General features: G+C 38.3%; 1 protein-coding gene across 1 annotated transcript in view; it reads right to left on the bottom strand.

Moving 5' to 3' along the window:
• LOC126100178 (squamous cell carcinoma antigen recognized by T-cells 3) overlaps positions 1 to 14,341 on the bottom strand; it is a 77,044-nt gene that overhangs the window by 49,960 nt on the left and 12,743 nt on the right. Inside the window, exon 5 of the mRNA XM_049910737.1 lies at positions 4,571 to 4,753. Within this exon, the coding sequence (XP_049766694.1) occupies positions 4,571 to 4,753 (183 nt within the window). The remainder of the gene's footprint in view (positions 1 to 4,570; positions 4,754 to 14,341) is intronic.

The following is a 14,341-nucleotide window of genomic DNA, read 5'->3' as shown; positions in this document are numbered from 1 at the left end:
TCCACGATCAGATTTCCCATGCCGTAACTTCACACTCCTTTCTTCCTCCCGAGAATCACTGCAAAAGAGTGCCCACTCCCCTTGCAATCCATGATCACACTGGAATGGAGTGACTTCCCAAAGACTTCAGTTATCTATCAAGCCTAGAAATGAGTGACATCCTGCCCATGACCCTTCCCATCCCTCCTAAAGTGGTATTCTGTGCCCACCCTACCTACACACCATCCTATGCAACTTCAATTCCCAACTACTTGCCACAGGGGTTCTATCCCAGTGGAAGGCCCAGGTGCAACACCTGCCCAATTCACCCATTCTCATCAAAGGCAAGGCCACCTATGAAAGCAGCCATATCATATATAAACTTTGCTGACTTCTGCACAGCATTTTATTGGGCATGAACACCAACCGTCCATCAGAATCAATGGGCATTGCCAAACTGTGGCCAGGAACAGAGTTCACCCCTCAGTGGCATAAAACATTGCTGAGGGCAACATGTTCGAGTTAAATAGCTGATTCTCAACCTGTGCCATCTGGATCCTTCTCTACAGCACCAGTTTTTCTGAACTATGTAGATGGGAGTTATCCCTCCAACACATCCTTTACTCCTATAATTCTCCTGGCCCCAATTTCCACTACCTCAATGTCCTCACAGCCTTTACTTAACAGTTTCCTCTTCTTCATCATACACCTCACGTCACCAGCTGCAGTACTCATGTGTCACGTGTAGCTCGTGTGGCTGCCATGCATCCCTCTCACATTCCTATCCAACACACTTGCTGCCTCCTCCTGAGCTGCTGGCTATTCATCCCCAACCCCTCCTCCTGTTTACCGCCTCCTTCTCCCTTTACTCATTCTAACCAACGCAACCCTCACCCCATCTCATCTGCCGAACTGCAAACCTGGCATTCTGTGTCCAGATGGCACAACGTAGGTGCACACACACACACACACACACACACACACACACACACAGAGAGAGAGAGAGAGAGAGAGAGAGAGAGAGAGAGAGAGAGAGAGAGTGTGTGTGTCTGTGTGTGTGTGTCCCCTAGCTTGTTAAAGGGTTAACTAACAAAAATTTAATTCTTTTTTTGTGTGCCTGTCAACAACTCAAAGCCTCCGGTGTTTGGTGAGTGGTCTCCTTTACTCCTAAATTATTTACTTTCTGCCAGAACGTTAGAACTTTTGTAACAGCATTTATTTTAAAAAAGGAACATTAATTTGCTACTGTAATGATTTTGTTGAAAGACTGCATATTGTACTTGAACTCGTGGATTACTGGCCACAATGCTACAATGAAAGGTGGTAGAATACGTGACAGCCTGTCACATGCAGACAATGACCAAATAATTGTGGCAAATTCTGCAAAATACTTGCAGATAGGTCAGTGAAGGTAATGGCATATGGTCTAGCTGCTGTATGAGGAAATGTCACCAATGCACGTATAGTACCACTAAGTCCCTTAAATACAAAATACACTATATTGTTGTTGTCATTGAAGAAGTTGTACTATTCATAATGAGACTACAATCATACACAGTCACTGCACTGCCACATCCAAAACATAGCATGAAAATTACGATTAGTGTATCTTCAATTTTTTATTTATTTGATTTAGATGTTGGGAGTGATTTTCCATTTGATGATAGAAACTGCTCTCATGGCAGATTGTTTACATGCAACAGAAGAAGTGAAGAAAATTCGTTCCTCTCACATGGTTTTTCTCGACAAGATGTGTATCAGAATGCATGCCAAAATGTGAGAAATAACAAGAGGAGAGTGTTAATAGTGGAGACAATTACAGTGTGGAAATAAATCTAGCTGATATGTACGTGCCTACAAAAAAGCTTAAAAAATGCTTTGAAAAAATTGTTTTCTGATGTATCGATTTCCATTTTTCAGTGTAAAATACAGAAGGCTGCTTTTACAAGCAGGGCTGGTGATATGAGATATGTTCAAATTATCAATTGTAACTTAGCGTATTATCTTTTTGAGAAAATGTTTACAATTGGCACTCTGACTAATAACTATACAGCATTATGCAGCAAACAACAGTTCCAACTGCAAAAAGGCTTATGCCTTACTACTAGAATGATGGAGTTTCTCAGATTCCTAAAATGGCAGAAAGGGGTCATTTTGAGTCCACATGAAACATTTTCATATTTAAAGTAAACAAGTAATTTATTTTGTGTTTATTAATCCCCACCTTTCTGCAAGTTATAACAACAACCGCTTAACATGGTAAGTAATACATTAATTATTTCTTTCAATAAATCTTAAATGTTTATCACTGCTTATGCTAACAAATTTCCTAGGGTGTAGATTTTCATATATTAACTATTTGTAAAACTCTCTAGAAAAATTTGTATGTATGGTCCAAATATTATACTCACACATATTTTACACGTGGCTTTGTTGTACTCTTTAATCAAGTCACTGGAATCTGCTAGATGCACTTAGCATGGGTGATTTCTGCTTTATGTGCACATTTTCTGCACAAGGCTCAGTTGTTGCTGGTCTTGTTGCATTTGCAGAGGCTGATTTGGAACTTCTTCAACTTTCTAGATGAGTCTGGTCCCATAACCTCATCTTCATCTACTCTTCTTCATGCTTTTTCATTTCCTTGAGTTCATTCGCCAGGTGAATTTTGAACTTTTTCCTTTTCATTTCCTTGCTCACAGATGACTCATGCATTTACTGCTGCCATGTCCAATATGTAGCAAATTTATGGGTCATTTGATCGACCATCCGAACTTCATTGCATTGTAGACTGTAATAGTATTAGGTTTCTCATTTCCTTCTTTGCTTACTGCTACTTCAGCATGCAGTGCACTCAGAAGAGTTGCATTTTTCTTCTTATTTCCTTACAATATATGTAGTCATGGTGCAGTCTGTGCTGTCAGTTTTACATAGGATGATGGTGACATGTATTTCAGTATTTGGCTTCTTTACCTCTTAAGAGATTTCATGATAGATCACTCATTGTACCAACTAATGAAGTTTTATTTTCTTTGGACTTCTTGGCAAGTTGGAAGAGATGAGAAGTTGTTGCCTGTCATCATGTTTCTTCCTTGATTTGAAAATGGCTCCTTGAGATGTAGAACAATGTATTCTCCAAACGGCTGCTCCTCTCTCTGTGTGTCCTCTTTTTTGAGGTACAGAAATGCATTACATATATACTTTGTTGCTACATTGACAGCAACACAATTTGAGACCATATTTTTCACCTTTGTTTGGCATGAATTAAATGAACCTGCATTTTGTTTTGCTTGATAATACTTGCTTGTCTCGGGTTATATTTTCTCCAGCACAGTGAGAATGAATATGGTATACCATGATGATGTAAAGTTAACATAGACAAATAAACATTATTATTATTATTATTATTATTATTATGAACTTTCCCCAAATTTCAAGTACAAGGGTAAAATTGTTGGCTGAAAGTCATTCAGCTTGCATTGATTTTTCATTAAAATGGAGAAATCTGAGAAGCTCCTGAAATCTGTCCATTGGCATAACATCTCTGATAATAGTGGGCCTCCAAGAATACAAACAAAGATCATCCACAAACAAACCTTTTGTAAAAAGGACACCCTGAGTACGTGTAACGGCCAGCAACATTTACAGTTCATCAAGTGGCATGGTCCTACCATCATTTTTGTAGTCCTTTTGTAAAAATGACACCCCGAGTGTGTATAATGGCCAGCAACATTTACAGTTCATCAAGTGGCACGGTCCTATCATCATTTTTGTAGTCCTTTTTTTGCTGCTCAATGAGATGTAGCCATGCTTCATCACGAATAAGACAGAAAGCACTGGTGAGAGAGTAGTCTACTCACTGGCAGGCATAAGTAGGCAGGACTTCCTATCTCTTTCGGAATGTTCACAGACGACCTTCAAGAAGATGAAAAATTGGCCATCTTCCAGGCAGTTCCATCCCTAGCAACCATCTCGGTAGAGATGATCAGACTGAGTCTACAGAGACGGAAGAGGAAAGTGTTGACTGAAATCAGTATCTGAATCCTCCTCGTTCACAATGTCTTCATCTTTGTCTCTGGTAAAAACTCCTTAACCTCATCATTGAAGTCAATTACTAGTTCACTGTTGTAACATTTCTTCAGAAGAATGTCCACGCTGACATGTCTAAGAATGTCTTTCACGGACAAAGAATTTTACCTGAATGACACAATATAATGATTACCGATTGTTGTTGCTTAATTGTTACGGTAGATTATATAAATACATTCAAAAGAGAAATTACAGAAGTCTCAAATCGACCACTTCTGCTGTTCTAAGTTTTTCAAATGAAATGTCTAAGTAAAATATAGTGACTTTTAAAACCTAACACCTCATAATAACAAGGAGAAAAAAACTTGAAAAATCCTGTGATTTCACCAACAAATTTTAAAAAATGGATTTCACATTGAAGAAAAAAGTATGACAAGGATCATTTTGACCCCTTCTTCCATTATAGTGTCAAGTATAGTGAGTAATACTACTACTGTTACTACTGCAAACAATACAACAACAACAATATAGAGAATGCCATGTTATTGTAAAAAGAGGAACATACCAGCTGTTTCTCGAATTTTTCCAGTCGGTGCATCTCTGATTCTACCTCAGACACATCAAAATCTATTGGAACATTATGTGAATTTGCCCATTCAAAAAACTCTCTATAAGATTTGTCTGTCCCTGCCAAAGGGACAGATAGCAATCGACGCCAAAGTTTTGCTTCCTGTTCTGACTGATCAACCTAGAAATGAAATTAACAATAATTTCTTCATGAGCAATGAAAAGTACAGGAGGCTATACTAACAACAAAAATTTTTATAATAATAGATCACAAAGCAAGATGCATCTAATAGTAACCTCAATCATTTTATCTACATACAATTTGAAACAGAACCCTGTTTCTCTAAAGTCACATTCTGCAACTCAAGTAAAATGCAGTAAAGCATATTATTTTCAAGTTATCAATTATGTTATGTACACAGCAAATGAGACAAACTGTCCTTTCTGAAAGTTCTCTAAGGTATCAATCACACAGAAAAGTCTGCCTTGCTGATGTCACTGTCAAACATAAATATGTTATTAAAAGAGTCAATTCTTGCAGCATAGTTTGCTAGCTTAATATGCACATAAGGAAGCAAGGAGAATGAATATTTATCTGGTGCATTACAAGGGGACATTGGTCTGCATGAAGGCATAGTAATTTTATTATTTGCTGCTATGTATACATAAATTTGTGTTCCACAAATAACATATCAATCAATGGACGCCAAAAATTTAACGGGGTCAGAGACAACAGTGATTGTGTATACGTAAATGTATATTGTGTGAGTAAAATATCAATCAACAGAGCCCAAAAATTTAACTGATCTAGAGGCAAGGATGTAGTAGAGCTTGCATGCAAAACACCAAATATAAACATTCCAAGGTCATCATTATTTTACAATTATATTTCTGTTTTGCAAAAGTGAGAGTATTTCAACAAACAATGATATGTTTACTGGTCCACCCTCCCTTCTCTCCCCGCAATAGGTGGAAAACGTACCTCGTACAATGGCATCTCTGATTTGCAGCTTAAGACGAAAAATTTCATTTTAACAGTGTGCACTGCCTACATGAATACCTTGGTAACTTATCATGGATATTCATATCATCATCATCATCATCATCATCATTTAAGACTGGTTATGCCTTTCAGCGTTCAGTCTGGAGCATAGTCCCCCTTATAAAATTCCTCCATGATCCCCTATTCAGTGCTAACATTGGTGCCTCTTCTTATGTTAAGCCTATTACTTCAAAATCATTCTTAACCGAATCCAGGTACCTTCTCCTTGGTCTGCCCCGACTCCTCCTACCCTCTACTGCTGAACCCATGAGTCTCTTGGGTAACCTTGCTTCTCCCATGCGTGTAACATGACCCCACCATCTAAGCCTGTTCGCCCTGACTGCTACATCTATAGAGTTCATTCCAGTTTTTCTTTGATTTCCTCATTGTGGACACCCTTCTGCCATTGTTCCCGTCTACTAGTACCTGCAATCATCCTAGCTACTTTCATATCCGTAACCTCAACCTTGTTGATAAGGTAACCTGAATCCACCCAGCTTTCGCTCCCATACAACAAAGTTGGTCGAAAGATTGAACGGTGCACAGATAACTTAGTCTTGGTACTGACTTCCTTTTTGCAGAAGAGAGTAGATCGTAGCTGAGTGCTCACTGCATTAGCTTTGCTACACCTCGCCTCCAGTTCTTTCACTATATTGCCATCCTGTGAGAATATGCATCCTAAGTACTTGAAACTGTCCACCTGTTCTAACTTTGTTCCTCCTTTGGCACTCAATCCGTTTATATCTCTTTCCCACTGGCATTACTTTCGTTTTGGAGATGCTAATCTTCATACCATAGTCCTTACATTTCTGATCTAGCTCTGAAATATTACTTTGCAAACTTTCAATCGAATCTGCCATCACAACTAAGTCATCGGCATATGCAAGACTGCTTATTTTGTGTTCACATATCTTAATCTCACCCAGCCAGTCTACTGTTTTCAACATATGATCCATAAATAATATGAACAACAGTGGAGACAGGTTGCAGCCTAGTCTTACCCCTGAAACTACTCTGAACCATGAACTCAATTTACCGTCAACTCTAACTGCTGCCTGACTATCCATGTAAAGACCTTTAATTGCTTGCAAAAGTTTGCCTCCTATTCCATAATCTCGTAGAACAGACAATAACTTCCTCCTACGAACCCGATCATATGCCTTTTCTAGATCTATAAAGCATAGATACAATTCCCTGTTCCACTAATAACACTACTCCATTATTTGCCGTAAGCTAAAGATCTGGTCCTGACAACCTCTAAGAGGCCTAAACCCACACTGATTTTCATCCAATTGGTCCTCAACTAATACTCACACTTTCCTTTCAACAATACCTGAGAAGATTTTGCCCACAACACTGATTAAAGAGATACCTCTGTTGTTGTTACAATCTTTTCTGTTTCCATGTTTAAAGATTGGTGTGATTACTGCTTTTGTCCAGTCTGATGGAACCTGTCCCGACTGCCAGGCCATTTCAATTATCCTGTGTAGCCATTTAAGACCTGACATTCCACTGTATTTGATGAGTTCCGACATAATTTCATCCACCCCAGCTGCTTTATTGCACTGCAATCTATTGACCATTTTTTCCACTTCCTCAATTGTGATCCTATTTCCATCATCATTCCTATCCCATTGTACCTCGAAATCTGAAACATTACTGATCGTATTTTCACCTACATTGAGCAACTCTTCAAAATATTCCCTCCATCTGGCCAAGGAATCCACAGGATTCACCAGCAGTTTTCCTGACCTGTCCAAAATACTTGTCATTTCCTTCTTACCTCCCTTTTGAAGACACTCCAGAATAGTTTTCCAGCAGCTTGACCCAAAGTCTCCAACCTGCTTACAAAGTCTTCCCAAGATTTCTTCTTGGATGCTGCAATTATCTGTTTGGCTTTGCTTCTTTCTTCAACAAAACTTTCTCTGTCTACCTGAGTTCTATTATGTAGCCATTTTTGATACGCCTTCTTTTTCCTTTTACAGGCTGCCTTGACTGTGTCATTCCACCAAGCTGTTTGCTTCATCCTACCTTTACACACTACTGTTCCAAGACATTCTTCAGCCACTTCTAGTACTGTGTCCCTGTACCTTATCCATTCCTTTTCCAATGACTGTAATTGACTACATTCAACTAACTGGTACCTTTCTGAGATCACTGTTATGTACTTGTGCCTGATTTCCTTATCCTGAAGTTCCTCCACTCTTATCCTCCTACATATGGACCTGACCTCCTGCACTTTCGGCCTCACAATCCCAATTTCACTGCAGATTAAATAATGATCAGTGTCATCAAAGAATCCTCTGAATACACGTGTGTCCCTCACAGCCTTCCTGAATTCCTGATCTGTTATTATATAGTCAATGTCAGATCTGGTTCCCCTGCCTTCCCAAGTATACCGGTGAATGTTCTTATGTTTAAAAAAGGATATTCATATACAATTAATATTTAAAATAGAAGTTTTACAAAGATCATAACTTTAATTCACTTAGGTGCACACTTTGTAATTTGGAAAGAAATAACAAGCTGAACTGATACTGAGATAACACACATAGACAGCTTACAGCGTTTTCTATGATAACGCAAAATATAAATTTCTTCTTTCACATATTACTATTCTCACAAGTGTATCCTTTATGGGAATGACCAACGAAGTAAAATAAGGCAGTTTCCAATGTGTAGGTTGTTTTGAGGGATTCAAGTCATTCTTGTTTCTGAGAAAGTGTGTAGTACAAGTCTACTTACTTCTGCAGTGAAGCTGATTTATTGCATAAAATGAACAATACTTGCTTATCATATCCAATTAAATTTTTGTTGAAATCCAATCAACTTTTCTGTGCAAATTAGCACTGACTCCTTAACCACTGACTGATTATTACTCTGCCTGCCAATCTGTTCATGCAATACAGAAGAATGTAGATAGTGCTGCAGTTACATGTTATTGCTTACTAAAAAAACGGATGCTTGCATAATGCCGGAACACACACACGTCAGCTTCTTACTAGGCAGAACCTACCATATCATTGCTAATGTGATGTCATCAGAGAGGCATAGGTAGTAAAGTGCATATCTCAAAATACTATCAGGAATGTATTTTATACAGGGCGGGTAGTACCTGAAAAAAATTGTTGCAAAAATAACTGGGACTTACTCGTATTATAAAAAAAAATATAATTTGCAAGGTAGTGTTCATGAAAATCAATCACTTTGTTATTTGCATCCAGATATGTATTATATGCAACAACTCAGGTCAGTCACAAGACAAGTTCTAAAACATAATCATGTTGTGTCAGGTTCATTCATAACTGTACCATTTACATGTTCAAAACTACGAAGAGACAGTATCGCTGGGCAGCACTTACTTTGATGACGAGAAATTCCAGTACTGCTAATACGTGAACTTAAAAGAGAGGAAAAAACTATTCCCACATTTGGGAAACGTTAGTTCCTTTGTCAAGGGGAAAAGTGGGATAGGTTTGAGGACGCAGCACAAATGACTCAGACTCAGTGAGGAAGCCACCTGTTGTGAGTAAAAGAGGACGCGAAGTTTCTCTCTGACACATTTCCCTTAATCTTTGTTGGTGCTCACTGATGGTTGATTTAGCGGAAGGGACAAAACAGTGAGTTTATCGGTCCCGTTGAATTAGGGAAGGAAGTCGGCCATGCCCTTTCCAAGAAACCATTCCAGTATTTCCCTGAAGCCACTTAGGGAAATCATGGAAAACCTAAATCAGGATGGCCAGATGCAGGTTTGAACCATCGTCCTCCCAAATGTGAGTCCAGTGTGGTAACCAATTCAAGTCCAATTTGCTAACCACTGCGCCACTTCGCTCACTGATCTTCTCATAGACATTTAAGGAGTTGGCTATTCTGACTACTGTTTCACAGTATACTTATTTCCTCAAGGAATTTGTTGTAATTGACCCATTGCGGTTGAAAAGAAACAATTATGTACATAATTACAATACCAGATGGCAAATGACATTCATTATTCCACATTAATGTTGTCTTTAGGACAGAAAGTGGTGCACAATGCTGCAACTAAAATTTCTAGTCACTTACCCAGGGATACAAAAGGTCTACCAAAAAGCAAAGCAAAATTTTAAAACAAACTGCAAAAGTTTCTCCTTGACAACTCCTTCTATTCCATAGAATACTCTCTTTTATTGTAATGTGTAAAAGGGGGTGGACAGAAATCACCAACATACATCTGCAGGTTTTTTTAAACTTATTTATAATTATTCAGCATGTAGCCATATTTACATATTAATTTGTGCTGTGAATGGCAAATGACTCGTTCCACATATTTTCCTGATGTATCATGCAAAATAATCCAAGGAACAAGAAATAAGTAAATCAAGTGAATTTCCCTTCTGATACCATTTTACAAGAAATGTGGTTGGCGAGTGCTTAGGCCCATATTAGACTACAAATGTAAAAGTCCAGGGCTGAATTACCAGTTGGTCCTAGAATATTTTTTTTTTTTTAACCTAACACATCTTTCACTTCTGACAGTGCTTAGGATATGTGAAAAAAAGAATGAAGTTACATCATGATTCAAACTCCTTGTTCAACTGTACCTGAAGTTGTTTTGAGGCTGGAAGAAGTCATGAATATACTTCCTACAAAATGTATCAAGAACAATACAAAGTTCAGTCTCAAGAAATAACTAAATATTTAGCCGTTGACATCTACCATGGCTTTAGCTGAAATAGCCACATAAATTGTCGAAAAAGCTAATGCAAGGCTTAAATTTAGTGGTAAAATTCTTAAAAAAGAAAAACACATAGATCAACTGTGGAGGAGCCAGCCTGTAAGACACCTCTGTTACATACATGGCTCTTCACCATTTAAGATTAACAGACTACAGATAATCTTAAAATAAGAGCTGCGTGCTTCTGCATGCATTTGTGTAGTCATATTGAGAGTGTTACAGACAGTAAAAACTCAAATTTTGGTTGCTAAATGGCAAAGTGGATTAAGAAAAGGACTGCTAAAAAATTCAAAAACTATACAAGGTATCCCAGAATGTTTACCCTGATCCTAATAGATATTGCTGTTTACTTATGCCATGGACCTATGCTATCCTGTTTCTCGTGTGTTGACAAACTCATTAAGCTTCCATGACTCCTGAAACTGTTGCTGGGAGCCCCGATATCTCCTATCATGGTACAACAAAGGTTCAGCACAACTTAGGGAAACCATCACCAGATGTCAAATTGGTTAAGGCATAGATGCTAATATTTTAGAAGCAGCAGGCAACCTTCATCCACAACTGACACTGTCGAAAACATACGAAATGTGTTGACGCAGTCATCATCCAAAAGAGAGACGCACACAGGTCATCAGCTTCAGGCACTGAAGATCACAGAAATATTCACAACTGTACATTAAAAAATAAATAAATAAAATAAATAAAAAAATTTAAAAAACTCCAGATTTTGCAAAAGCTGATGCCTTGCAAATAATATGTTATTCTATATCAAAGGGATTGAAGATTATTTACAGCAAATAGCGTTTTCAAATGAATCAATATTTCATTTAAGTGGTGTTGTAAATGGATGTAACGTGTACTTGCGGCAACGGAAAGATTGTGAGGAAGCACACAAGGGATACCTGGAAGATCAGTGTCTGGTGTGCGCTAATGCATGCCAAAGTCATCAGTACATTCTTCGTCCATGTTATTGGTACTGTGTGCTTATAGACATATCAGAATTATGCTATACCCCAGTTCCATATGAAGCAGCCCAATGTAATATTTCAACTAGACGGAGAACTGTCTCAGTGAACAACATGTAGTTGGGACTCTTTCAATGAAGAATTTCAAAATCAATGGATCAGAAGGGATGGCCCAATCCCACAGCTACATTACCCTACTGGATTTCTTCCTTTGGGAACACATTAAGACCAAGGTGTATGTAACACCTGTACCAGACAGGCGCACATTTTTTGAATGCAAATCTTTAAAAACGTCAAGCAACAAAATGTATGGTGTAGTACAGAGTACAATTTGGATGTTTTACACATTGCCAGTTATACTCAAATTGAGTGCATTAAATGACTGAAAACTTTATGATTGTGTGTACGCATGTGTCAAATATGGTGTCGGTGTTGATGTTAATTTCTAGATAAACACTTTTGAATGCCCTGTATTATTATTACCTATATGTATACATGTTGTAAATACCATGACACTAAAAACAGCAAAGCTAACATATTCTAATATTATCCATTGTAAGGATTGGATGTAATGGTTGTGAAGATAATCGCTATCGTGATTTAGCATACAATACACAAATACAAGGAATATTATCCATGCACTGCAGACGATTTACAAGTGATGCACATAGTGGAGAAAGAAAGCAAGCTTGACATATGTGAAGAACTAAAAATAATGATTCACTAAGACAGATTTGATAACAAGCATAATGTACAAACGGGAAAGCAGTAAGATATCCATCAACAGCTTCATGGACCTTTTCTGGATTTAGCAGTAACACAATACACATGAGCAGTTTGCACAAACAACTACTGGTACGTTGTTTCTTCATGTCCCGTGTAAAATTTCTGGAATACTGCGAATGATTAACAGCTCAGTGCAGCCAGTATACTTGTTTACAGGACTAGCCAATATACAGGAAAGCAGATGGTTAAGCACAAAGTAGTTGTGCCGAGTGTTATCATTACAGGAAAGGAGCAATTTGGTGAATGGGTGGTAGTATGAAGAACCATAACAGAGTCAGGTGCTGCCAATTTTAAAGTAAGAGAAAGGACTATGTAGAAATACCTTTGTTTGATTTTATTTCATGTCTATTTTGTACTTTTTTTAAGTGCCTGTGTATGAGACTTTGAATGCAGACAGACACACATGAAGGGAGCTTCACTCTTGAAACAGACAGCTGTAGATAACATTCCTCGCATTTGGGTGTTGTGTAGTAAATAATGATAATGGAAGTTCGTGTATGCATAGCGGTTGTTCTTCCTGCACAACTTTCACCAGAAGTGTATGAGGTGAGGATACAAATGACCTTACTTTACAGAGTGTATCAAATGGAAAATTCACTTTAGTAAAACTGTAAAATTACAAGGAGAGAGAATGGCTGGCAACTGTTCACCTTGAGAGAGAGAGAGAGAGAGAGAGAGAGAGAGAGAGAGAGAGAGAGACTGATCTGCCCTCAATCCCAGTCCCATCCCTCTTTTCCCCCTGATGAAAGAACTGATTGTTCCAAAGGCCAGCTATAGCTGTTTATTTATCTACTTTTAATGTTTATATTGGCTGTACAGGAATTTCATTGCTGAAAGTAAGTACTGGCCTGCCACTCTGTCTCTTTATAACTGTACATTATACACAGATGAACCAAATCATTCTCAACACTGCCTACAATGAGACTGAATGCCACCTGGTGGCATTATAGTTGTGTGACACAATAAGGAAAGTGCATAACCAGACCAGACCAGAGGCAAACAAGGAATCATTCTAGGAATTATAAGGACCACAAATGGGGAAATTCACTGACATGCGATTTTGACAAAAAGCAGTTTTGTTACAGCAGTACCAGGAAAGAGCATCTCAGAAATGGCAAAGCTGTTGTGAGCATCTATGGAATGAGAATGAAGGATGGTGAAATCACAGGTAGGCAACAAGGTGTCTGACACCAATGTCTTGCCACAGAATGTAGAGGTCAGATGCTTTCCCACTCTATAAATAAAGATAGGTAGCGATCTGATGACAAGAGTATAATACTGGTGGAGGCATAAGTGTTTTAGAACATGCCTCTCAGCACACACTGTTGAATCAGTTACGACTGCAGCAGGAATGGACCGTGTATCAATAAAAATGTGTTATCTGCTCAGATGAATGAAGTTTCTTGTTAGTTAAGGTCAACAATTGTGTCCCAACGTGCTGTCACCCAGGTGGGCAGCTGCTCATAATGAGCACCGTACCATGGCACAGCTGTTGAGGGCAGTATTATGCTATGGGAGATGTTGACCTGGGCTTCTGTGGGAGCTGTGGTAGTAATTAGATACATCTGTGAACTATACGACATCTGTGGACTATATGAACATTACTGCAGGGTACCAATATCCCTCCATTCATCTGTGACACTGTCTGGCCACTGTCTGGCACCCACAGACTGCCAGCCAGTAATTTACTGGATAGACATCTGGTGCCACGTAACTCTGGAAACCTATTCAATGCTTGCTGAATACAAGTGAGGAGAACAGCTGCTGTATTGTGTTCCAGAGATGGACCAACACATTATTAAACAGGCAGTCACAATGTTTTGGCTCATCAGCATGTATCCTCTGCTGCATACCTTATGATGGCCTGTGGGGCACAAGTGTGGATTGTATTTTACTTTTTTTGTGCTTTTAACCAATGTTTATGGGTCAGCATTAAGATGTTTTTTATTTAATTATTAATCAGCATTTAAAACAATTTTCAAAATTTCAACATTTGGACTTAGATATTTTGAAGCATATTTCTCTCTATCAAATGCAACCATGAATAAAACAGATGCTTCAAAGTTTTTATGTAGTTTTTAAATGTGGCAGTACTTCTTACCAACTCAAAAACTGAATTGGTGCTTTCATCTCTCCTGTTCCTACTGAAATAATCTGCATCAAATCAAGAAAGGACTAAGTCTTCAATTTGTTGTAGTAAATGCTTTAAAAAGAGTCCCCAGAATACAGGGGGAAAGAAAACAGAAGGGGATAAATAAAAAA

This window comes from Schistocerca cancellata, chromosome 9, assembly GCF_023864275.1.
Source record: "Schistocerca cancellata isolate TAMUIC-IGC-003103 chromosome 9, iqSchCanc2.1, whole genome shotgun sequence".
NCBI classification, from domain to species: Eukaryota; Metazoa; Arthropoda; class Insecta; order Orthoptera; family Acrididae; genus Schistocerca; species Schistocerca cancellata.
Note: the sequence above shows the minus strand (reverse complement) of the source record. Positions and strands in the feature narration are given on the sequence as shown.